Source organism: Falco rusticolus, chromosome 8, assembly GCF_015220075.1.
Source record: "Falco rusticolus isolate bFalRus1 chromosome 8, bFalRus1.pri, whole genome shotgun sequence".
NCBI classification, from domain to species: domain Eukaryota; kingdom Metazoa; phylum Chordata; class Aves; order Falconiformes; family Falconidae; genus Falco; species Falco rusticolus.
The window spans coordinates 9,012,995-9,038,740 of NC_051194.1; the positions used below are offsets into that span (position 1 = coordinate 9,012,995).

The 25,746-nt window shown below is 43.6% G+C and overlaps 2 protein-coding genes across 4 annotated transcripts; both read left to right on the plus strand.

The window, feature by feature from the left end:
• Nucleotides 1-23: 23 nt before the first annotated feature.
• On the plus strand, nucleotides 24-5,814 carry THG1L (tRNA-histidine guanylyltransferase 1 like). 3 transcript variants are annotated; one of them, XM_037398354.1, is made up of 6 exons: nucleotides 24-233; nucleotides 1,823-1,999; nucleotides 2,465-2,634; nucleotides 3,345-3,433; nucleotides 4,031-4,138; nucleotides 5,432-5,814. In XM_037398354.1, exons 1-6 carry the CDS (start codon nucleotides 40-42, stop codon nucleotides 5,591-5,593), a joined length of 900 nt encoding a protein of 299 aa, XP_037254251.1. In that variant the 5' UTR covers nucleotides 24-39; the 3' UTR covers nucleotides 5,594-5,814. The 3 variants fall into 3 exon arrangements, with proteins under 3 accessions (XP_037254251.1, XP_037254252.1, XP_037254253.1); XM_037398355.1 differs by lacking the exon at nucleotides 24-233 and having other exon boundaries at nucleotides 1,895-1,999; nucleotides 2,469-2,634; XM_037398356.1 differs by lacking the exon at nucleotides 24-233 and having other exon boundaries at nucleotides 1,933-1,999; nucleotides 2,560-2,634.
• A 2,426-nt stretch (nucleotides 5,815-8,240) lies between these two features.
• Nucleotides 8,241-23,368, plus strand: LSM11 (LSM11, U7 small nuclear RNA associated). Its single transcript, XM_037397522.1, has 4 exons — nucleotides 8,241-8,688; nucleotides 12,177-12,316; nucleotides 13,079-13,162; nucleotides 14,721-23,368. The coding sequence occupies exons 1-4, from the start codon at nucleotides 8,265-8,267 to the stop codon at nucleotides 15,123-15,125; spliced, it is 1,053 nt and encodes a 350-aa protein (XP_037253419.1). The 5' UTR covers nucleotides 8,241-8,264; the 3' UTR covers nucleotides 15,126-23,368.
• The last annotated feature ends 2,378 nt before the right edge of the window (nucleotides 23,369-25,746 follow it).

A 25,746-nucleotide genomic window follows, 5' to 3' on the forward strand; every position in this document is an offset into this window, starting at 1 on the left:
TCGCGGAGGGCGCCCGCCGCTTCCGCTTCCGGTCTGGCTATGCTGGGGAGCTGGCGGGCTGCGGCGGCTGTCGTTGCGCGGAGCGGGAGGTGGGCGTGCTGCCAGCGCGGCCGTTGCCGCCGCCTCTCCATGGCGAAAAGCAAATTCGAGTATGTGCGGGACTTCGAGGCGGACGACACGTGTCTGCCCAACTGCTGGATAGTGGTCCGGCTGGACGGCCGCAACTTCCACAGGTGGAGGCCGGGCGGGCAGCCGGTGGCCGGGGCGCTTATAGCCGTGTCTCGGCCGGCGGGAAGGCGGGCGGGAGTTTCCTCGGCCTAAAGGCGCCGGGGGTGCGGGCCCCGGGTGCTGTGCCGGGAAGAGGGAACCCGAGTGGTGCCGGGCAGTTGGCCTCGGCTGTTCCGTGCCTGACCCGTGTGAGTCCTGCAGCGTGTGGCAGATTATCTGAAGATCTTACTGAATCTTTCTATATTTTGTGTTTATGTAACAGTTAGAGGAACGTTTTGATTCTAAGGAGTTAACTTTCACGATGGGATTATGTTAGCATTTATTAACCAGTGATGTATGAATCGCTGTACTGCTTGTTATCCGAGACTGTTACTGGAAGTCCCTGTGCTGCAGACCATAATACCCTTAGTCTTTACTCTCTAGACCATAACCAGAGCGCCCAGGTTCTGTTGTGTGTAGGATGAGTTATTGGACAGCTTGGCAAGGCCGATATCCAGCCTTCCAACTTGGCAACAAAGCTAACTTTTAAGGTGTCCTGAAGTGAACTACCTTCATTATAATACTGAAAGTCACACCCACAGGTCAAGAAGACCCTTGCCCAGGTGAAGACCCTTCCCCTGCGCAAGCGTAGTTACAGAAAAGGATGACACAGCAAATATTACAATTATATGCAAATTTCTAACCAATCATTGTAATTGGGAGTGTACGACCTTGTAATTTTGTGTATAAATGTAATGGTAAAATCCACACAGGTGTGCTTGATTTGTGGTGATGCCACTGAGCACCCAGCGCTGCAATAAAGGCGTGCCTGCTTCTTAATACTACATTGGTGTTAAGAGGCTTGATCCCCGATTTCAGTGACAGGTGCAGGGGTTGCAGGCCCTCCCCCTGCCCCCCCTCCCCGCCCCCCCCCCCCCCCCCCCCCCCCGAGGACCTACAGAGCCTTCACTCGGCCTCCCCAGCGCACAGGATTACTGCTGGTGTTTTGTCTCCAAGGGCCATGGGCAGCTTCAGAACCCTGCCTTTGCAGGGTGGCTGGGAAATGGCATACCAGTGCCTTGGGTGTGCTGGGGGAAGGCCAGCCACTGGTGTACAGGGATGTTTATTTGTGTTCGGAGTCAGTGCCTCTGTGGCATTCGCCTTTCTTGGGGGTAAATAGAGCACAGTTCTCACAAGGGTCAGTGACACGTATTCTTGCTGGGGATTTTATTTCTGGTTTGGATGTGTGGGGTTCTGGTAAAGCTCTCAAGTTTTGCCAAGTTTATTGTAATGTTGCCCCTATTGGACTGAGTATAAAAGGCACTCTAGGAGAAAGCGAGTTTTGTCATCCTTTTCCAAGTCAGATATGGAAACCAGTCGTTTTGAAGGACTGGTTAGGGTGAAGATACTGATGGGAAAGAGAATGGGTAATGGGTTATCCAGAGTGTATAAGAAAGCAGGGTTTTGTTAGTGCTTTTCATATCTGGAGGGAATTCACTGTCAGTATTGGCAGGATACCGGAAATCAGGATCCTGCCAGAAGGAGGAAAATGAATGGGCTAGCATTTGTGAGTAGCTCTTTAAGGGATTCATATTTGACCATTTTTGCTTTGAAGGTTTTCTGAGCAGCATGAGTTCAAAAAGCCAAATGATGACCGTGCTCTTCATCTGATGACCAAGTGTGCCCAGACAGTGATGCAAGAATTGGAGGATATTGCTATTGCTTATGGACAAAGTGATGAATATAGTTTTGTTTTCAAAAAGAACAGCAGATGGTTTAAAAGAAGAGCAAGGTAATGACTACTTTGATAGTGAAGTGAACATATTTTTAATATCTCTCTCTAAACCTGTAATTCTTCTTCAGAGTTGCCTTTATCTGCACAGAGGTTAGGAGTAGGGCTGTGTCTGGGTGCATATGCTGCAGGTAGTTCAAGTTCATGTGAATTCTTTGCCTGTGATCTCTCAGGAAAATACGTTCAGTGATACAGAGCTTTTAAAAAAGAAAGTTTTGATAGAACAAACATCAGAAACAAACATTGTTAGAACAAACATTCTTTTAACAAAATGTTACCTTTTCCAAACTCTTGAATCTCAGTACTTCCTGTTCTTCAAAAGACTATGCAGCTGCTGATTTGTTGGGCCATTATTTAGGAAATGCTGCTATCCACCAGAACTATCGCTACCGATACCTCAGATAATCACGTATATAATCATATTTATATATTTCTTTCTTTTTCCTTTTACTTTGTGTTTGCAAGTAAGTTCATGACTCATGTGGTCTCCCAGTTTGCCTCAAGTTACGTTTTCTATTGGAAGGATTACTTTAAGGACCAGCAACTTCTGTACCCACCAGGATTTGATGGACGAATTGTGTTGTATCCAAGCAACCAAAATTTAAAGGATTACCTCAGCTGGAGACAAGCAGACTGTAAGCATTTCTAGAAAATGGAGATTTGTACAGTTGAGTTCTCTTTCTGTCTGACTAGAAACGCTTTCATTGCTAGTGTTTTTGTACATATAGGTATCAGTGAAAGGTAGGTAGGGTGGTAGTTTTAAACAATATTAGGATTGTTTTGGGCTCTGTATGGGTACAGGAAATACTGGTTGAAATTCTGCATCTTCAGGCTACAGACTATTTGTTACATCCTGGGAGTGAGTTCAGCACAGGAAATGTTATAATTATTAATAGAATTAAATTATCTTTCATGTTTTGGGTTCATTTATCCAAGGTAATCTTCTTAGTGAGGGGATGTGAATGTTCAGATTCACACCATGTAGCAATCAAAAGTGCTATATATTCCATGCTAGAACAGACCATTTGATTTACTTTCTAGGCTTTTTTTAGTTAGTACCTAGTCCCTGTTGCTGAAATGAAGATAATTTGTTACACATAACCCTTCACCCTCCGCTCTCCCTTTTCAAAAATATAATGAAATCTATCTTCTAATTGTTCTTACGGTGTGCATTACTATAAAAAATGGATCAGAAAGATTGTGTCTTCTCTAGCAATGGATATTATTAATTCCCTTTTATTCTTGGCTGTTTCTTGGATATGAGTCTGGAAATAAAGTTGGGGTTTTTTCCAACTAGTCACTCAGATTTGGTAAATACTGTTTCTCTCTTCTCTTTTTTTGGTAGGCCATATTAATAACCTTTATAATACAGTGTTTTGGATGCTTGTACAGCGAAGTGGTTTGACACCAGTGCAAGCACAGGACAGACTTCAGGTAAGAGTCTCTTGAGGTCATGCTTTTTTCCACTTACAAAGAAAATCATAAGATTTGCAAAGCTGTGTCTTGCCTACCCAGCAGCCCTGGCTGGCTTGCCTATTCTTACTGTAATAATTTTGTGGGTGTAGATTCAATAACTTCTTGAATTGTACACGTGTTAATATGATAAGCATATAATTTATGTTTGGTCAAATATTAGCAGGATTTTAATTTCTTAATTAGCAAGTTCAGAAATCTTGGAAATGTCATATAAACATCCAGTATCTATACACACAAGTACAATGGCAGGATTCAGCTACTATTGATTCCCAGTCCTTTCTGTAGTATTTGGTCTCATTCTGCGGACTTCAGCAGATTATTTCCGTTTTCTCCTGGAGTCCATTGACTGACTTCTGTTTGCCTTGAAAACGTAATAAAACCCCTCTCTGTTTTAATATCCCCATTTTGCAGTTGGGACAGGTAATTAAACCTTGTAACTTAAAGATGGATAAACCTGTATAAATGTCAGTTTTCCAATATTCGCCCATCTTTTACCCTAGTATTTTGATTTGTTTGTTTTCTATAAGGCGACGACTTCTTTTCATTTCCTCTCAGGGAACTTTGGCTGGAGATAAGAATGAAATCTTGTTTTCTGAATTCAACATCAACTACAACAATGAACCTTTGATGTACAGAAAAGGAACTGTCTTAATATGGCAGAAGGTAAAATACTATTACCACTTGCTTCATGTTCATGTTTTAAATAGGTACATTGTGGCAAAGAAGCTACACTTTTAATATCACCAGATGTATCCCAAATGTATGTCTTGGGTATAAATATGTTTTAAAACTAACCACATTTGCCATATAATGATGTGTAAGAGGGCTGATTGTTTTGGAGATGGTTTTGAGATCTGTATCTATGAGCATAGTATAAAAACTAGTCTCTGAAGTCTGGCTTAGATACAGATTATGACAGCGGAGAAAAAATGTGTATCAACAGATGACAACGTATATGTGGAATTTCACAAGACTGATATATTTGCTAGATAAATCTTCCTCGTTTAATGAATCATTCACTTGGTTTCTTAGTGGTAACAGCTTTGAAAATTGAGGAAGTATCTTGCTTCCTGAAAAATTACATTTTAATGACTGTTGTCAGTTTGATATGGTGATCGCTGGGGCCTGTGCCAGGCCCTTCATAGGATTAGATCCTGAGTATTTCCACTGCAAAGGAATTAGGACCTTTTGTTTAGTAAGGTAACTCAGCTTACAGTATGCTTGTCCTTGTCTACTGTGAAGGAGCAGAGTAAGGAGTGCAGCTGTTAATGGGGAATTCCTTTTAATCATAACTTGGAAATGTTCATCATTCTAGGATTACATCATTGATCCAGAATTAGTGGAAGAAATCCCTGTCCTGTGTTTTGTATGAGATGAGACCCCAGAGAATCACAAGTGTTTATGGCCTGAATGTCCTCCTGTACTAGGAGATCTTAACTAGAAATACGCATTTCATGTGATCGGGATCCCATCTGTCTATGTTAAGAGTTCTCCATAACTTGCTCAGCCTTCTGTCTTCTATACATTAATAAAAATAGTAATTCTTTCGTTTCTTTTTAAAGTTGGCCAACAATTTCTATTGCTTCATTTGAACTAATTAGAACAGATAGAGGCTCCCACCTGGAAATACATTCCACTTGTTCTTTATGCATGGTTTTTTTCTTGGTGGTTGTAGAAATCTGCTTTATATAGTTCCAAAGTAAATATTGTACTTTATTCAAGAATACTTGCAATCGGGTGAATTTGCAGCTAATTTCTTCAAGTCAGGTGATGATGATGTGCAGTGTTAACTGCTCATCTGTTGGTCTTTGAATTGAGAATAGACTCTTTCAAAAGATACAGTGTTCAGATTCTGTAGTATGCTATAGGGTTAATCATGGCTTTTGTTGTAGCTAATTTGTGAATCCCTCCCGCTGGAGTCATACATGTCTGCTAATGTGTCAACTGTATTTTCAGGTTAACGAAGTCATGACTAAGAAAATAAAACTACCAACGGAAGCAGAAGAAAAGGAAGTTGAAGTTACCCGGACTAGGACTAAAGTTGTTCCCCTGCACTGTGACATTATTGGGGACCAGTTCTGGGAGGAATATCCTCAGATTCTGGCGGAGGATAGTTGATACCTCTGAGTATAACTGGTAGTTCACACTTTGCTCTGCTTGGGTTGTTGGCAAGTGAGCACGAATGGTGGCTGGCGGAGTTGGACCTGTAACCCTCTTCAACAACATTGGGTTTGGCACTGTTGTTGCCTGAAAAGATGACACTGGTCTGTTATCTGATATACAAGGATATGCCCATATGGAAAACTAAAATCACAATATATTCCAATGTGAATTAATAATTGAAGACTTCTACAGATATGCATGTAGAAGGAAGGAGCAAAAGTGTATAGAAATTTTGTGTATTTCTACAGCATTTAAGCCATGAGGTATTTTACTGAACTGCTGAACTATAAAAAAGCTTGCATATTTGAACAGGTAAAAGTAGAGGAGAAAATAATTATTTTGATTTTTTTTGTTTCAACTGAGACAGACCAAGATACTTCAATTGGCGTTTAGTCACATTAGTGACAAACTGTTTAACTGCCTAATGTCTCTGATTCTTGCAGAAAGGAAATGGAGTAACCCAGCAGTTCCCTGTGACTGATTTTAAAAGCTTTTGTCAAATGTACAGGATTTTTATACTTTTAAAGAATAAAAATAATTTCTTCCCTGCCTTGTTCATTACTTGGCCTTTCTCATGCCTGAGACTTTTAGTAGTAATCAGTGAAAATTCCAAACGGTAAAGTTAACAATAAGGGTACTGTATAGACTTCAATTCTGTTAGGAATTGTGCTCTCATCTTCCATGGTCTTGGGAAGTCATTTGTCTCCTGCTGTGCAGTGGAGTGAAAGGCAGGCACCACGAACATGCCTCTTGCTACAAAGAGGGTGCTGACAAGAACTTACGTTGCTGTCTGATTTTCTGGGAATGATGCAGACATAACAGTCCTGACAATACATGTTAGTTAAAGGGAAGGGAGGAATGTGTTGCCTGGTCTATGCACAGTTTTGTTCTGGCTTAACAATCAGCTAAGACCCTTTGTCAAAACACTTAAATCATACAGCCTCTCAGAGCAGAAATATTTCTGCTAATGTAAAGGGGCTTGTTCCAGTGTAACTGGAATTGGAGGGAAATAACCTACTTCAGTATATAAATACAACTATAATGATAGGTACTTACATATTCTTACTGCTTTTAACCTTACTGGTTTCAAAAACATGTTGATAGAACAGTAATGTAGCAAGCTGTGGCTAAGGGAGAGAGAGCAGTGGAAAGAAAGAATCAAATGTGACTAAATAAGGTCAGTACTGAGTTGTTTCCCATGAATTTGCATAGAAGCCTATTTTGTTTGCCCTCTTCTCCCCACAGGAAGAACTTAGACATTTACGGCAATGTGCACTTTGTTTTCTGGGATTTTTTTTGTATGGGGTGGGTGGGTGTTTCTTTGGGGTTTTTTTAAACTATAAACAGCTACTGATGTATACTACTCTGCAGTTTCTTTCTGAAATTGAACAATGAGTCTTATGTGCTTGTAGTGCAGAGCTTCCCCTTTAGTGCTGTGTGCTAATAGCGAGCAGTTAAGTACGTGCAATGAGAGAATGCATATCACTTTCAATTTGTAGAATGGGCTGTATAATTCCCAGGAAGAGGATATGAGGGGTTGTGAGATAATGACTGGTGCGGTGAGTGATTCATTCGGAATCATTTCCTCCTAAGAACTTCCTATCTGCCTGTCTGGTGGTTTTGGGGGTGGGGGGTTGGTCTTGTAACACAAATGTAATTTAATTGACTGAAATGCCGTGTCACTACCTGGTGCCTGACTTTGGACATAATGTATAAAGCAACTGTTCCAGAGGTGGTAACATTTGGATTTTGGGGTCTGAATAAAGGGGGGAAAAACATTTTGGCAACAGCTGTAGGTTTAGTGTATGCTATGACTACCTGATATATAAATAGATACACTGTAGAATATATGTACCTTTTGTGTGTGTAAAAAAGGGGTTTGTAGTAGGTCTTGTCCTCAGTCTTTTCTAATTGACTCATCCTACAGCAATATGTAGTAATTAAACATACCTCTTTACAGATGGATGCAGACTTTGGAACCAAGGTAGGCATTGTCTGTACAGCCATTGCCTTTAATTTGTACTAACAAAAGTGCTAGAGAAAGAAAGTGCCTGGGGTATCCTCATGCATAAAGTCATACAACTTTGTAGCTGTAGGGGGACAATAAATCTTCCCAAGCTTGAAGAACAAGCTGGCGTTAGCGGCACACACAGCTCCACCTGCGGCCCCTGCCGCTGCTCGCAGGTGCTTCTGCGGCTGCAGGGGTCCTGTCCTGCGGCGCCGGGCAGGAATGCGGGTTTCCTCTGCCATGCTGCTGGAACGGGAAGATGTTTGTGGAAGATTAACGGTGGGCGGTGGCATCAGTTACGGTACAGACCCTCGCAGTGCTCACGCACGCTGCCTCGGTTTTCTTCGGAGGAGTGTGCCTGCGCTGTTACAGCCTCTTAAAGATTAAAATGCAAATTCTCCTGCAGCCGCCTTTTGCCCAGGTGCCTTTCGGCTGCCCGGGGCAGGTGGCGGGGCGCACCCCGGACCGGCGGGGCGGTGCGGCCGCACCGGCAGTTGGCGGAGGGCGCGGCCCGAGCCCCCCGGGCCGCCGGCGGTGCCTCCCCCTCGCCGCCAGGGCCTGGGCGGGGCGGCAGCGGCCCCTAGCGGCGGCGGGCGGGGCCGCGGCCCGCAGCCCGGCATGGAGGAGGCCGAGGGGGCTGCGGGCGGCGCGGAGCAGCGGGGCCCCCGCCGCCGGCCCGGGCCCGAGCGCTCCCCCAGCCCCAGCCGCCTGGACGTGAGCTCCAGCCGGTTCGATCCGCTGCTGGCGCTGTACTCCGCCCGCACGCCGCTGCCCTTCCCCGCCGCGCCCTGCTTCAACAACCTGGCCGAGTACGAGAGCTTCCAGCGCGGCCTGCTCCGCCCGCGCGGCCGCCGCGCCGCTCCCTCCCGCCGCGGCCCGCCCGCCTCCCGCGCCGCCCGCCGCGGGCCGCCCGCCGCCGACCCCGAGCGCATCCAGCGCCTCCGCAGCCTCATGGTGAACGCGGGCCCCGAGCAGGAGGCGGCCGAGGGCGGCGCGGCCCGGCGCCGGCGGCCGCCGCGGAACGTCCTCACCCGGATGCCCCGTAAGAGCGCGGGCGGCCTGAGGGAGCGGGGGCCGAGCCGGGGGGCTGCGGCGAGGCCTGAGGGCGCAGCCTGGGCCGGGGGGGGCTGAGGGGGGGCGAGGGCTGCGGGCCGGGCCAGCGGCGGCCGGGGGGCGCTGGGGGGCGGGGGGCTGTTGGTGCCGGCGGGGGCTGGCGGAGCTGGGGTGGAGACGGCCCGCGGGTGGCAGGTGAGGGGGCCCGGCCTCTGCCACTGCTGCTCACGGAGAGCTGGCGCTGGTGGCGGTGCGGCGGTGGCCCCACGGTGGTGGCCTGCTGTTACTCGGTTATGTTCACCCTCTTGATTTTGAGGAAAAAAGGATGAGAAACTGCAGCTGGTTTTAAACCGGGAAGCAGATTGGAGCCGGTGCCGCTCGTAGTTAAATCACAACCGCAGCATGAGGCTGTAACGCACGGCTGTACCTTGTCACTAACCCTACACCCTGGGGGCATAAATACAGGCGTGGGTTTCGAGTAACCTGATGGTAGAACAGTGGAATGAGGTGGCAGGCAGCTGTGATGTTGCTAAATTCATCAGCTGTGATGATGATGTGCGTTTCTTGCATGCATTTATGCCTACGGTGTAAGTATCAGAGTAGTAGCCCCTCACCGTGAAGGGGTGCAACTTACGCACCTACACCAAGAATCAAATGGCATTGCTATCAAATGAGTTGTAACTTCAGCACGCTTAATTACAAGTACCGTGTGTTTTTTGGAATCACAGTGTCTCTTCTAATCGCCAGCATCACCTTAATGTTCTTTTTATAAAAAGGCAAGGCCCAAAACATTCCATTCTGAATGCCCAAAGCAGCACTTTTTTCTTGCTTAGACACCAAAGCAATGCATTCGTTGCTGTAGGTGGTGCATGATCTTCAGTATCGTGTCACCTTCGCGTTCTGCACAAATGCAAAGGTTCTCTTGCCTTAGGATTTCCAACAGAACTGACCTTAAATATTGATTTAAGATCTTAATAGAAAGCATCTGTATCTAGAACACTGTGATGGAAATTGGAAAAAAAAACCCTCTCTGTAAGACTTAACTTTAGTGATGGTCTAGCAAATAAATCACACGCTTTCACTAAGGGCATGTATTTAATATCCATACTTCTAAGGCTGGACAGCGCGGACTTTGAAGAAGACTGGCACAACTGACACAGAAAGTGCTATTCAGCAGTCTGGAGAATTTTAAGAGTAGCTTATAGCCAAAATTGTGTGCTTTCCCTGTAAACGGGGGGGCTGTCTGCACTGCAGGTGGGCCAGCGTTTGAAGCTTCGATGTGAAGGCGGTAGCTGCCTCTGAAGGCAACTGTGATAGGTGGTTTGCTGCGTCCAGCAGTTGTGATGCTGTGCTCCTAGATAGCTATGACAAGGTATGACGTGTTCCTTAAATTCAGTGGGTCAGAAACTTAAAATGGAGCTAAAATTTTGCCTGTCATGAGGGGTGATTTCATGTTGCCATCAAAGTAAGAAGGAAGCTACTTTAGCAGTGCTTGGTTTGGATCAGTTCAGGAGAAGCTAGTTCTAATTACTTTGCATTTACCAAGGGGCAGAGAACTCATGTGCAAGTGGTTACCACAGGCTGGTTAGAAAGGCGTTTGATGGTGTTCTGAAGTATTTCCACTCTTCTAACTTGCTTTTGCTCTTGTTTTTTAATTTTGCCATTTAAGGCTACCCTGAGGATAGGGACTTGAACTTAATCAGAGTTGGGATCTTTATTTTCTCTCTCCTGGGGTACTTGCCCTCTGGGTTACAGTGGAAAACCATTTTCTTGTGTCATTCTTATGAATCCTGGCATTAAGTATGTGCTTATTTTATATAAATAGGGATTGGATTTTGAGTACAAAACCAACTAGGTAACTATTTTCTCTACAGATTGAAATATTGATGCTAATACTTAGCAGCATCAGGTGAAGCTGGAGGTTTGCCCTGGTGAAGCCGGAGTCTTATGCAGCAAGGAAAAGTGGAAAAAGCATGGATTGTCTAGATGTGGTAGAGCTGTAAAGTAGTGTTTTCCGCCAGGCCTAAAGGGGTGCCAGCAAGCAAAGGCATAGTCAGAAATAAAGATTGTACTTGGATTTTTATAAGATGTAAATAAAGTTTGTATGTGAAGGGAACACCGGAATCTAAAATCTAAAAAATAAATAAATAAATAAATAAATAAAATCTGAAATGATCCTGTAAATTATTAGGGTTGGTTAGAAAAACTACTGTTACCTGATTAAAAACATCAATCTGATATAGTAATAGTGTCATCTGTGGTTCCCCATGATGGATTTGTGACTTCAGAACATAAGTTCATCATCAGTTCGGCTGCAGGAAGCACAGGGACTCCTGAACAGACCCCCATAAGCAAAGCTGGGAGGTACTGAGACAGCTTACGCTCTGTCTGAAAGCAATTTTCTCCAGCTGTCCAGCTGCAGAGGGCTGGCAAGGAGACAACGGATCTCAAAAAATAAACATGATAGGTTAATTCAGAGGAAACTGCATTAGATTTCCCTGCTGTGGCTAAGAATTACCATGCAGCCAAATACTGCAGATCAGCTGTCACATGGTAACATTTTACACTCACAGGATGCATTTTCTGGTGTGCAAATCAAACCTTGAATACATAGTCCCTAAAGCACAAGGCACGAGATCATCTCTGACCCAGATATTTTATTAATATCAAGAACAGTGTGAGAATTTAGACCATTATTTTTCCCTGACTCTCAGTAGGAATTGTACAGCAATCCTGGGGCTGTGTTTGCACAAGCGAACGAGTAGCTGTAATTTATCACTGGAATGGCTTCATCCTGGTGCGGGTGGAAGTTGTAAAGTAAATAATATCTACCCCTCTAGATAATTTACATTTGCAAAGATCTCTAGTGTGTAGGTAAGGCTTGTGTGTACCAGGTAAGCTGTATGTTTTACTGAATTCCTTTGGTTTTGCCCTGACGAAAAGCATTGAAGCAATGGATTTTCATAAATTTAAACTGATCCAGTTTAGCTGGTTGAAGAACTTGAGCCATTTGTTGTTTCAGAAATCTTGCAAGGAAAAGGAATGCATCTGATAATACTTTATTAACAGATCAAAACTAATCCATTTGTCTTTTCCGTGAAACTTTCTCTGTCTTTGTGGGCTTTCGGTTACCTATGAACCACTTTTATTTAAGATTAGCATTACTTAGTATGTTTTTTTAATGGAGCAAAAAGATTTTTGGCTAAGGCTGGTTTGGCTGTGGGTTATGTAAAGCAAAACCTTCATATTTTTTAAAGTCTTTGCTGTCCCCGTTATAAGAAGAGTTTTGGTGGTCCAGTAATGACAACTGCAGTGCATTACAGTGCTCTGGGGCTTCTCATTTCTTTTGCTGTGAACACAAGTGTTATACCAAGATCTGCCATACTTCTATGTAGAGTAGATTTCTGCATATTTTATTATATTTGTATATTTACATGTATTTTGTTGAAGACTGGTAATGTACTCTTTCTGTTTTAGTCCATGAAGGCAGCCCACTGGGGGAACTTCATCGCTGTGTCCGAGATGGTGTAAAAATCAATGTCCATATCCGCACTTTCAAAGGGCTTCGTGGAGTCTGCACAGGGTTTTTGGTTGCATTTGACAAGTTCTGGAATATGGTAATTATTGTTTCAGCCCTTAATTTATAACTGCTATATCAAAAACTTGAAATTTGCAACAGGTTTAAGCAAATTGTATTTTGAGAAAACTGACGTGGTATGGTGTTTCATAAAGCATTTGCTCTGGCACTGAGTGCTGGGTTTCAGGCTGAGTGGTTCTTGGTGTTGAGATTGGTACATCTGAGAGGTACCTAGCCATCTTAGAGAGGTTTTAGGTGAGAGAGAAGCTTTGAAGAGTTCTCAGCATCTTCAAAGTTTTTTTCTAAAGAACCCAGAAAGGTGGAATATGAGGAATATCAGAAGCTTTCAAAGCTTTCTCTGCAACACCCAGTCGTCTTACAGTGGTAGCCGCTTCTCTGTTTTCTTTCACTAACATACCACTGGGATGTCACTGACAAAAGATTTTTTCCCCCTGCGTTCTACTTCATGAAGATCTTAAAGACAGTGGATGGAAAAGCAGCTCTTAAATATTTGTGAGCCTGGAGGTGTAAAAAGTTTGGAAATGGGGACAGTGTGAGGGATTTTGCAGGTAAGGCTCACGAAGATTTTGCAAGTAAAGCAGAATGGATTCTAGGCTTTGCTGTTGCTTTTATACCTCAGTATGACTTGGATGATTAAGAAGCCAGCTCCAAAGCACAGCTTGTTCCTAGGATGGAGTTTTTCTCAGATAGAACATAATTTCCTGATACTGTGACACAAAGCTGGTCCAAAGCTGCTTCAGACTTTAATTTTGAACTTTCCATTTCTTTTATCGTATTCTAGGCCCTTACAGATGTGGATGAGACATACAGGAAACCAGTAATGGGCAAAGCTTTCTATGCAGAACCTCAGCTCACCCTAACCCGGGTAGGTAAACTTCTCCAGTTTTCTTTTTATCTTTTTTGGTATCTCCTTTTTCAAAGTAGTACAAGGGGAGCATCGATTGGAAAACTATATTTACATTTGAAATATTTTATCTCCTTTTATTACAGATGAATCTAAAATGGCTTGAACTGGGGGGGGGGGGGGGACACGGACACACAAACAGTTTTCTGACATTTTTGAAAGTACTATGGCCATAGTTCAGTGTTACAGAAGTTCCACTTGAGTTTCTAATGTCAGATCACCGTTGCTGACGCTGCTTAGTGCAATATGGTGACCTTCTGTAAGGTCACTGTGGTTTTTGACTTACTTGTTCTGTGCAATTTTCGCACCCATGACTGATCTGGTCCACATTTGTCTGCCGGGTGATCTGGCAGTGCCTAACTCTGATACTAATGTTCATGGAGCAACAGTCTTCGTCTCCAGCCAACAAAACAGTACATCTGTTTGGTCACTTGGACTTCTAGTCTAGGTGCTGTGAAGCCCAAGATTCTGCATGTTGCTCCAAAGCAAGACACTCTCTAGGATCCAGCTGCGAATAAAGATGTTTATGAAGTTGAGAACTGAGGAGATGATAGATGAACTTCTGAACAATGAAGGGGGAAAAAAAATAGTGACAGGGCTGTCCCTGTTGAATGGCATGGCTCTGGGCCTTCTGAACATCAGAGAAGCATCACAAAAACTTTTAAGCAGTTTCATTGTGAGGCATTTGCTTTCAAATTCCTGCCATTTAAATCTCTTTTCTGATAGATCCCACCCTTCCTTTTTTAAAGATTAGTTAAAAATTATCAAGTTGTCATTGTTCCTTTAGCCCACTCTTACAGGCATTGGCTTTCCATCCTGTTGCTGGGAAGACACAGGATAACCAAGAATCCTTTTCATTTGTCAGTATTTCATAAAAGCTTGCCTGCTGCCAGAGTAAAAGCAGTTTTTTTCCAGTTTCAGCACCATATATTCTTAGATTAATGAGTTCATACAGTGCTTTGGATCTGCTTCTCTAGATTTATTATTTTTCTATTGTTTGTGGTCTGCTCATCTCCCAGAATACCCGCACGGCATCTTTTAGTTTGTTTTGGGGAACATAAAAGTTCCATCATTTTTTCAGTATGCACTCTTTGCTGATTGAGGCCCCTTATCTTAGGGATTCATGTCCTCCCTGAGGACACATGGATGGAAATATCTCTAATACTATCTGATAACATTACAGGAGCGCTGGGGGAGAGTGAGCTAACAGAGAAACTTGGTAGCTCTCTGTTGTTCCTGACCAAAGTTAAATGCTACTGCACATCAGTATTGCTGTCCAAATTAAATTCCGTGGTGCTCACGTAAAGATACTCATGTGCATGCAAGAGATCCGTTCACCTTATGTTGCTGTTTGACTTGGCAAGAAAACCTCGTCTTTATTGCTGGTAAAGATTCTTCACTAATTGTGTGTTGTGAGCTCCGATTTGAGATCGTACACGCAAATACCATGTAGAAATGCTGAATAAGCAGCCTCTCTTGTTTTATGAATGTGGTCATATACACAAATGTTCTTTTACAGCTGTTTGACAGACTCAAACTGCAGGAGTCCTCAGTAAAGAAGGGAGCTGACTCAAAGACTGTCTCAGAGGAGCTAGCCTTGACAAATGACTCTCAGACGCTGGGATTGAAAATTGGATCGGGACGAGGGAGAGCAGAAGATGAGCGTGAGAAGCAGAAGCGCTTGGGCAGAGCTGGAGAAAAGAAGATGCCAGGTGACAGTTTGCATCTGGCTACCAGAGGTGAAGCTGATGTGGGTAGCAGGACTGCCCACGCAGAGGGTGCCACTGCTGGTGGTACCCATGCAAGAAGCCGTTCACAGAGAAAAAGGCGGCCCAAAGTGGATTATCAGCAGGTGTTCACACGTCACATAAACCAGATTTTTATTCGAGGAGAGAATGTCTTGCTTGTGCACTTAGCACATTGACGTGGCTGAGCCTTTGTCAGTGTATTTATTTGATAGCATGAATTGCCGCTGTAGCTCTCATTGCTATTTAGCGTTCTCATTAAGTATGATGGTACTGTGACTGGTTTCCCCTTGCCAAACAAGGGAAATAATTCTAAGTGGAGCATCCTGAGCTTGATGCCAAAGCAGCCTCCTTAGATCTCTGTCAGGGGTCTCAGGACAAGGTCAGCAACACAGTTGTTTCTGTGAGATGAGGGAGGTAAGCACAGTCCCTCTGCTCCTTAAATAGAAGCTAAATGGAAAGGGCTGGAAGAGAATTTTGGTGTACTCTGTTATAGGAGCTAATTGTGGCACATGTTTAAGGAGTTTAAGATTAGATCTCCACTTGAAATGAATTATAAATGCTATTTTGCATGTTCTGAATAATCTCAAGAGAAGATTGAAAATGAAACCAACAGTTTATCTGCTGTTGTTACATGGATGTCCTCTTCTCCAGACATAATTCTGATAGTCATTTTGAAGTAGCCCATAAAAAGGTGGAGTGACATACTACTGATGGCTGTTAGCCTGTTCTTCATAGTTAGCTCTGTAATGCCCTGTGTGATAGACAACCTCTTAATTGAAAACTGCTCTGTTTGTGTGAACGATGGCAGGATTTTAATTTGTTTTCAGTATCAAAGCTTAGGCTTCTGTTGTAACGCTGTGCTTTAGCCCTGTGTCACCAGCAAGCAGCTAATGTAGCTGATCCAGGGACCTCCATATTTGGAGTTTATCTGTGAATGTTGTGGATGCAGATGGAAAATTGTACTTTCATATTTCACCAATTTGCTACTTAGTGAAATAGCGAAGTTTGCAAAGATGTAGTTTTTCTTCTCGGATTGAAGTGTTTGTGCTGAGCACAACTGTACTGTATCTAAGCGCCTTTCAAGTTCCCTGTGTTGAAACTAGAGGTGCTGTGTCTCCAGCAGTTCTCATGGAGCAGAAATCTTCATGGGTCTTTCCTATCCATATGAATGATGTGTCATCTAATTCCAGTTGAACTGAGCTTTGGAGGTGTGCCTAAAAAATCTTTTGAATTATAGAAGTCAAACTCAGCTCATTAGTAGTTTTATTTTAGCAAGGTTGTTAAGCTATTGTAGATCAGGCCAGGCTTCTGCAGGTATAAACTGCTTTCCAAGAGAACTGCATGCAGAAGTTTGGGGGTAAATGAAGCTGTTATGTTATCTAGTCTGTTCCCTTAGTTGTCGAAGGACACTAGATTGCACGCTGCTATTCCTGTATTCATCTCAACTACCTTATGCTTTGCAGCAGCGCCCTGTGTTTAAGGTGAAGTTGGGAGATTGCTTTGTAGCAGGTCTTGTATTCCATATAGAGGTCATAAGTCCTCAAACTGAGTGACTGTGGTCTCACTGACTTATATTTCTGTTCCTGCAAATGCAACATACTGCTTGCTAGTCGTTAGGGTATGTCTGTTGTTTGGGTGAATTACAGAAATGGTTTAGCAGGAGTTCTGGACAAACAAAGCAGCTGTATGCCTCTGGGGGAGCCTGAAACTTTTATGTCAGCATTTCAGATGACATGGGGCTTGGATGGCTGTTCAGCTCAGCCACTGAGCTGCAAACCCAAGTTCAGCTTGGGACAGAAATGCCTCAGAATAAAAAATACTGTTGAGGCAAAACAGTTTCATGAAGGGTATGGAAAAAAAAAGAAAAAAGGAAAAAAAAGAAAAAGGAAAAGAGTTTCTACAGTTTCTTACCTACATATCATACATAGCTTTATTGCTGTAATCCCTTCCTACTGTGAACTGAGACTAGGCACTGAAAAGGTTCTTCTCTTGCAGGTTCTTGTTTCCTCTCCTTTTGTGCTGTTCTTGTTTGTGTTCATGTGGGCTGCAGTTCTTCCGTTCCCCCCCTTCTGTCAGTGCTTTGTCTCCTCAGGACATTCTAAATCTGGTTTAGGGAGATTGTTATTGAATACACCTCCAGTTGTCCTGGCTCTCTGAACCTTGCCTGGTTGGCTTTTCACGTGGTTGCCAACTAACCAGAACCCTCACCAACTGTTAGAAACATGTGAAGCTAGAAACAAGGAGCTTATTTCTGCTCCTGACATCTCAGCAGCTTTTATTATGTTTTTGGTTGTGCATTGTTTTTTCCACTCTGCTTTCTGACCGTTTGGGTTTTATTTCAGTTGCTTGGGATGACTTACCTCTGCCTTTTCCATTCATGCCAAAGGCTACTGGTTTTGACCTCTCCTCCTTCCTTTACGCTGGACCAAAGGGTGTCAGATCTCCACTCAAGCCTACGTACTATGACATCTAATTGAATTCTTGCTTTTCTTTACCTCATATTCTTAATTCTCTTTGTCAGCCTAGTTTATACTGCCTTGTGCATTAAGATACGACTACCAGGAATGTTTTTGTGGCTGTACTGCCCTCTTTCCTTGTCAGTTGACACTTTGCTGAGTCCTCAGTTGCTACTAGAAGTCTCAGTGTTTCCTTTCATCAGAAGTTTTTCTCTGAAACCTTGCAGGTGTTTGTTGCTTCACATCTACAAGTTTCTTTTTTCATGTTTTATGAAAAATGCTGGTGCTTAGACTTGCATTTGTGCCTTGATTTTTATATCATCACTGACCTGTTCTTCCAGAACCATCACCTCAGTCAACAAACCTAGTTAAGAACTATACAGTTTGTCTACTTTTTTTGCTCTACCTCATTATTAAACTGGTCCTCCTCTATTTTCGTTGTTGTCTTACCTGTAAAGTTGGTTAAAATTCTCTCTTCCAATTTAGATTTAATGGCTATTTGGTGATCTTTGTTTCTACTTCCCTATCCACCTCTTATTATACCAAGCTGCTTCCTAAATATAGCCTCTTCTACAATTTCAGATCTTCCAAAATGTCTTCCTTTTCCCTTTTTCTAAAATTGTATCTTTTTTAAGTCTATTATCAAAATGCTGTTTTACAAATTTTGTCTCTTTCAAGCATAGCATTTGTGATTTTCGTCTCTTTCAAGCATCATGATTGTGACTAAGCAAGTGATCCTGTATGTGTGTTGTCACTTGCATGTTTAATACTTCAAAGTTGCTCTTTAAATAAAATCAAATGTGACATTGTGAATAGAAGTCTCCTACCTCACTTCAGTATTCATTGTAAATCTGTTTAACAAAAACAAAAAACAACCCTTGGAAACAAATGAGCTTTGGGTTTTTGATTGTTTCTGGTTATTTCTTTCCATGTTTTCCTTTTCCAAACTTAGCATAAAATCCAGGTTCTTTGTTCAAAAGGCTGTCTGCTCCTAGTCATTCCTCCGTTGCTCCAGCGTCACAAAGATGGTATGAGGGTAGATACCTGGAGCTATTATGCTAAAGCATGAAGAGTAGGAGCAGGAGGCAGTCTTAAGAAACAGAGAGCTGTGGGAGCGTGAAAAAGCTTTGGGCCAAATACAAAGAACTCTGTGGAAAGGATCAGCACACTGGTTGCAACCTGTCCAGAATTCCCAGGACGTTGTTCAGCCTGGTGCTCAGCAGTGATTCCTGTAGCGTGTTTATGGTGAGGTACCGAATTAGTACAAGGAACAGTTTTCTGAACTACCTTTGAAGAAGTATTGTGATAATTTGAGAATTCTTTAAGAATAATTTTAAAATAGGAGAGAAATAATGAAACTGGTGAAATGCTGCAGAAATGATGTAACGGAGTAGTCTTGGAATGTGATGTTACAGATACATCTCATGGTGTCGTCATGTATCTTTTCATTGCCAACACAGTTCAGCAGGGAGCCAAGTCTCATGGTTACTTTAGGAGTAGCAATTTTATTTGTATGGTGATAGAATTCTAGGGACGTTTGCCGATAGTCTGAATGAGGTTTTCATGGAACCGCAGCATAAAACCTTGCTGTGCTGTGGGGATGCAGGGAAACTGGGAGGGAGAATCAGGCTGAGTGCTGCATTGTTACCCTAGTTGTGGCTGTCGTGGCTGGGAATATTTCTTGGGAAACTCTTCAGCACAGGTTTTACTGAACACTTCTTAAACAGGGCTGTGGTGGTAGAATAGATAAGGTCAAAGGGGAAAAAAGGAGCTTGTAAAAAAGTGTGTGTTTAGTTCCTTCTCTCAACTGACTTACCCAGCTTGTTAATTGCCTGGATTTTTTTTTTTTTTTTTCTGATTTAGAGGCAGGTACTTAGCATAACCTCACCAGGTGATTATTGCAGTAGTTGGTGAGTACTGTTTTCCATCTGCTTCTTGTCCTTCAGTTTCTGGATTCGTTTTTTCTGATGCAGCTTTCCCTTCTGTGTCATTGGGAAGCAGGGCGATGTCTCTCGGCAGGAGTAGGCTTGACTGCCTGCTGTTTTTTCCCCCTTCCTAAGGAATGTTACTCCATCCAGTTTTGCATCCAATAAATAGTTTAATTTATAGCCTTTGGCTATTCTTGATTTTCATACTACTCTGCAGACTTTTGGAATTACTTGATCAGAAAAATGATTTATCTTGGGTCGATTGGAGTAAACTGATTTTTTTTTAAAAAAACTTTAATTCCTTTTTTACTTATTTTCCTTTCCGCGGTGCTAGGTTTCTCTAGTTTGCTGTTGCAGTAACCCACTTGCACCTATGAATCACTGTGGGTGAAGAAGTGTCCAGGAAAAGAGAAGCAAAGAAAAAAGATGTCTGATTTTTGTTGAATTTGACATTCAGTCCAACATGCTGCCTGCTTGCCTGTGCTTCCCTTTCTGTTGCTTACTGGCACTGACCTAAATGAGACAGGTGGAAACCGATTTAATCCAGAATCTTGAAAGCAAATGGAAAGGCAGCAGGGACAGCAAACTGTGAAAACAGAGTTTCTGAAGATGCATATCTCCAGGCAAACTTCTATATTTGATTAAACAGATCAGAATTATAATCACCGTCTTAAACTGTAAGCTCTGCAACTGGATAAAATTGGAAGGCACAGTACTACACCCTTTGAGAGGCAGCGCAGCAGCAGTAGCAGTGATGCAGTGATTCCTTCAGCCAGGCAAGCTCTTTCCTCAGAAGCTGTGGAGTTATATGCTAGTGTCTGCCTCAGGGCATAACTGCAAAATACTGCAAATTAATATGAAGATGTTTTCTCTCCTGCCTGCATTGCAAAGTGTAAAACAAATGCTGAAATATGCGTCTTCTGCAGCCCAGAGCTATTTAACTTCATGCTTTTGCTTCTTGGTACTGGCTTAAAAATTTGAAGTTCATACTATAGCAATCCTAAGACAGTCTTTGCTTTATGAAAGGCTAACACTTACTAGAAATAATATTGGAAAACTAAGCTATTACAGAATTTGTGGATTTCTTAATTGTGTATTGCAAACCAAAAATAGCTATTCCTACGGATATTATCAAGATGCACAAATGGAAATACATGAAGCCACAACTGGAAGGAGAGAGGATAAAGAAATACTTCTCTTCTTCTAGTGAAGGAAGATGATCTTCCTAGAGTGAGATAGTAGTTTCAAAGCTAATTCTCCCAGTTTGGAGGCTTGATGGTAGGTGGGTGTAAACTCAAAGTGAATTAAGGATGCACCAAAAACGGAGCTGCAAGAGGCGTGGCTGTTTGCAGACTTGAGTATCAACAGTCTTAACTTTACAGTGAGAGTTTCTAGAGAAGCAACACCAGTCTATAGTCCTAATGTCTACAGCATTAATTTCCACAAAAAGTTTGCTTGGCATTATTATCCTCACCCATTAGAAGATGACAAATACAAGGGTCTGTGATGGGCTGCCCTATATTTTTCAAGATGCTGCAGCAGTGGTGAGATGTGATTAGGTGGACAGAGGAAGACAGGGGCAGCCAGTTGCAATAGGAACTCAAGGGGGGAGACCTAAAATCTTAGTGATGTCCTTCTAGCTAATGAGCTACAAGTCTAGCAAAGGAGGATAGAGTCCAAGCTTAGTTTTTAATTTACCGAAAATATTAGTATCAATGTTTTGATTTCATTAATATTAATAAAAATATTAATAAAATACTAATACTCTGGTAGGGTATGCTTGGACCAAAAATGAAGAATGTGCCCAAGTTTTCATTTAGAAACTTTAGCTTGGTCAGAGTTTTTTTCAGCAGTGCCTGTGTCTCACCTTCAGATAAACATTATTGCAACCTTTTTTTTTTTTAAAGTACTGCATTTTTCATGTAGCCAGTAATGTTCATTTCATACCTAAAAAGTGCTTTAAAGAGCCACTGTCATTAGGAGGATGCGCCCATTTTCAGGAGTTTACATACCTTTTCTTCTGTTCTGTCTTGCAACCTAAGATGAAACTGGCAACAGCTGGATGTAAGTAAAGCAATTAAAATTTCCTTGGAAAGTAAAAACAACATTTTAAAAATCACAGCTTTTTCTGTCAGGTGTTGCTCATGTATCACCAGGAAAAAGTATCCATTGCTGCATGGTAGTAAGGTTTTTCTCCACAAGTTTTCTATGTAAGAGCATCCTTTGCTGCATTTTATCCATTAGCAGCCTGGGCCGAAAAAAAAAAAAAAAGAAGCCACTTGAGAAGAGGTAGCTGAGGCAGTCCGGTGGTGGTCCTCCAAGTGGGCACTGCAGGATCAGTGCACTTGATGAAGACTTACCTTGATGGAAAAAAAATGTGCGTAATCTACTGTAAGTATAACCCTGTATGTTTTCCCGACTGTAGGCTTTCATGGCATGCTGAAAGTGTGAGAACAGGCAAAGAAAGAGGAGGGAGGCATTACTTGGTGATAACTCCTTGAAATGGGAGGTTGCTTTCTAGCCTGTACGCTTCGGCATAATTTGGCCAGCACTGGGCATTTGTATTCTATAGGTGAAGGGGGAGTATGCAGAGCCGGTTCTGAAGCGCAGCCTCCGTTGCGTTGTGAGCATTTCACAGCACGTGAGCTATGCACCAGGAGTCTCTGCCAGACTCCGTCCCTAATAACTGACATGTTTGATCCTGCCTCTAAAATTTTGTAGAGGAAACCCAGTGGGAGAAAAAACAAGCAAACAAATTTCCCCTTTTGAGGCAGGGATGGTAGCAGGCTCGGTTATCCTTGTTAGCTTCCTGGGGGTGCAGGAGTAAGGCCCGCTTTAGTGGAGGAATATCAGAGATGGCTTGTCTCGTGATGTTTACAAGTCCTTTTAGATGTCACTGTAAGTGCTCTTGCTCTTAGCTGGTAGAAGTAAAGGCCTGTCAGGGAAGGAAAATGCCTTCTGATGTTCCTGGATAACTATTTTATTAGCTGCTGGCTTCATAGTGTACACTTGGATGACTTAGCTGAAGAAAATTAGTACACCTGAGACTTTCAGTCAGTCTTGTATTCGTTTAGAATGAGAAGTAGTTTGATCAGTTTGTATAAAAACATATCCATCCTTTTTTCCTCTCAAAAGATCAGTGCTCTCCCTCAGGAAAGAAATGAAAGCTACTCCCACTCCTATAGCGATTGCTTCTGATTTCCACTGCTTCAGAGCAAAGTGCAGCTGTGTCATTGTATCTTCAGCGTGACAGATCATTCTGAGATGAGAAAATGAGAGAATCATTTGGTTTCTTTAGAGCTAAAATGGGCATTACGAGGGGAGCAGTTGTGTTGACCTCTTTTTAGGTGGTGCATGCATCCACTGTAGTTGCATGGATGGGGACTTGTTAACCAATTAGTCATCTATAAAACTTCCTTAACGAACCACAGAGGAGCAGCATGACCTACCAGACTGACACAGGATTGGAAGTCAGTTGCTGACAAATTCTGATCTCTTTACTGCCACTTGCTCACTGAATGGCCTTGGCAAGTCACTTCCCTCCCTCTCCCTTAGGCTGCCCAGCTGCAGTACATCAGAGAGCAGTCCTTGCCTGTCTCACCAGGATTTGGGGAAGTGGTAAGTACTAAGTATTGTTATTAAAACTATAATATGTCAGGTAATGCAGATACATAGATCATCTGCCCTCTCCAGGCACTTGACTGTTAGCCTTATGTCCCAGCACACGAAAAGTGTGCAGGGTATCAGGTACAATGATGCACTTCAGTCCTGAAATTACTTATGTCTTCAAGGTCAGATTTGGTGACTTCAATATCTGTTTCAAAGCTGCAATGTCACATTTTGGTCAAATGCTGATAAATGAGAATGTAACTCATTTGTAATACCTTCTCTGTCTTCCTAAATATTTTGTTTCTTAGGAAGCTGATGCTGCTATGAACATACTGAATAATACTGAATTTGCAATATTCTGCTTTCCAGATATATATGTTTATATTTAAAATTGCTATGACTGCAATGCAATAAATATATCCATGTAACAGTTTGCTTCAAAGCATGATTTTTTTTTTGTGCTCTGTCAACGTGCTTGTGTCAGTGATGAAGCTGCTCCTGCAGCAGTTAGGACAGATGCCTGGATGTGGAGACCACCAGGTTTGAATACTAGCACTGCTGTCGTCACATGATTTGGGGGCCAACCAGTCATCTGTTGTTCAAGAGTGCATTAATCTACAAAATAAGAATATCATCATACCTGTGTTTTAGAGGCGCAGAAGGGAAGCGAACTTGATGTTGAAGAATGTAATATCTATTGGCCTGATCACTCAAAGGACTGTTACCTTAGTGTATGGTCTTCTACCATGCCATCAGGAGATGGTTCTCCAGGAATTGGGGAGGTCCACAGCCAGCACCCAAGCACCTGGTCCAGTGTGTGCGTAGCCAGTGGGGAGCCTGACTTCCAGGAACCTTTTTATTCCCGTGGTCAATGAGGCTGATGTGTTTGGATCAGGGATGCTACCTATATAGATGCAGCTTGCTGGAGATGCATGGTAACATACCTGTGCTCTGGAATTCAGATGTTTGCTACAAGGACTAATTCCCCTTGCAAACTGGGAACTGTTTAAAGCGAACAAAATCTGCAGTGTAAAGCCAGTAGTGGCATTAGGAGGATGCACATAATGAGAAGGATCAGACAGAATTCACAGAAGAGGTCTGCAACCCATTGACTTTCATTTGCATTTTAAAGTGGTGTTTTACACTGGGTGTCTGCCCTGTCTTCCACGTGTCTGATGTTTCCCTGATGTCTTACAAGTTGATTTACTGTCAATGCAGCAGTAAACTCTTGCTCTTTCAGATTGCAGTTCTGTCCCTTTAATTTACAAGTGCAAAGGTCACGAGGTTTTCTTTGATAGTCATGCTGATGCTTAGGGGTAAGTGTGTGCTCAAATACCTTTCTAAATTGGGGTTGAAACTGTTGATTAAACTGCAAGAGTTGTACTCCCAAGCTGTTGGGGAAACAAGTTCTGAACTGCGACAGAAAACCTTACCTGAGCTTTTCTTACTGTGTTTTGCTGCCTATAAATTCTGAAAAATAAGCTCTGTAGCTTTTCTAGGGTGGAAAGGCCTGTTAAAACATGCTGCCACCTGAATTAGCAGCTTCCATCTCCCGTGCTGATGCAGCGCATTGGAGCATCGATTCTGCGCTGCCCGGGCGAGGTCAGACGGCCGGGTCAGTTCCTGCCGTGGGTGCGCAGAGCTCTCCCGACCCGCTCCATTGCCCCACGGTGAGTGCAGTGATGTCCTGGGTTGCTCCAGGTGCTCCTAAAGCAAATGCCCCAGCTCTGTCAGTTGGCTGCCTGTGATTTGTGGTGTGGGTTGTTGGGGGTTTTTTTTTGCATGAAGGTAGGATACTCCTTGGGAGTATTTAAACGGGCATTGTTCTCATCTCCAAGGAGAGTATTGCTCGAATTAAGGAAAAATGATAGCTGGAGTGGTAAGGTAGAGTCACAAATTCCAGTTCTGATTTTAGCCGCTCCTCTGGAGTTCTATAAAGCTTCCACCACCTCTTTCTGGTGTTGCTTTGTCCCTTATCGAGAAGAGAGTTGAAAATTTTAAAAAGAAAAACTAGGGGGAGGAGGAGGCATTCCTCCTAGCTACGAGAAGTTATGCCTTTTCTAGCAATGCTGAGGCAGGTTTTTTTTCTGATCAAATGCTACCTGAATTCTCTGAACAGTTCTTCTCAACTTCAAGTTGTATCTTCTTGCTGTGAATGATTTATTATCCCAAACAACTAGCTTATAAGCTAGTTATAAGTTTCTTATAAGCCTTGGCGATCTCTCTCATCTTGGCGTTTATGAGCCTGTCCAGTGATCTTTCGCAACACGGACAATTTCTTAGGTTTGATCATTCGTTCTTCACAGCCCTGCAGCCCCCCACTCCTTCGCTTGCAGCCCTGCCCGCTGCCGCCGCCCGCCAGGTGGCAGTAGCGTGACGGGAAACCCCGCCGGGCCCTGGGCAGCGCCGTGCGGGGGCGGGGCGACCGCGCGCCCGGGGAGCCCTAAGGGCCCCACCCACCGCGCGGGCCCCACCCACCGCGCGGGCCCCACCCACCGCGCGGGCCCCACCCACCGCGCGGGCCCCACCCACCGCGCGGGCCCCACCCACCGCGCGGGCCCGGCTGGAGGCGCGGCCGGTGCCCCGAGCGCTCCCGCGGGGCGCGGTGGCCGCTCGCCCGGGGCCGGGCTTTGGTCGCCCGTCGCACCGCGCTGCCTCCCGGTGCCCAGCGCGCCGGTGGGTGCGGGTGAGGCCCCCGCGCAGCGCCGCATCCCACCTCAGTTGGCTAAACCCAGTTCCCCAGTACAACCAGTTGCTCTGGAGCAACCGCGTGGCTGGAGGCGCTGGGAACGAGCCCTGGCCTC

What these genes read in the sequence shown, in the direction of transcription:
- THG1L (XM_037398354.1), top strand. Translation starts at nt 40, where the DNA reads ATGCTGGGGAGCTGGCGGGCTGCGGCGGCTGTCGTTGCGCGGAGCGGG. An exon ending in TGGTTTAAAAGAAGAGCAAG is followed by an intron (nt 2,000 to 2,464) that starts GTAATGACTACT and finishes TGTGTTTGCAAG; the next exon opens with TAAGTTCATGACTCATGTGG. An exon ending in AAGCACAGGACAGACTTCAG is followed by an intron (nt 3,434 to 4,030) that starts GTAAGAGTCTCT and finishes ATTTCCTCTCAG; the next exon opens with GGAACTTTGGCTGGAGATAA.
- LSM11 (XM_037397522.1), top strand. Translation starts at nt 8,265, where the DNA reads ATGGAGGAGGCCGAGGGGGCTGCGGGCGGCGCGGAGCAGCGGGGCCCC. An exon ending in CGTCCTCACCCGGATGCCCC is followed by an intron (nt 8,689 to 12,176) that starts GTAAGAGCGCGG and finishes TTTCTGTTTTAG; the next exon opens with TCCATGAAGGCAGCCCACTG. An exon ending in CTCAGCTCACCCTAACCCGG is followed by an intron (nt 13,163 to 14,720) that starts GTAGGTAAACTT and finishes GTTCTTTTACAG; the next exon opens with CTGTTTGACAGACTCAAACT.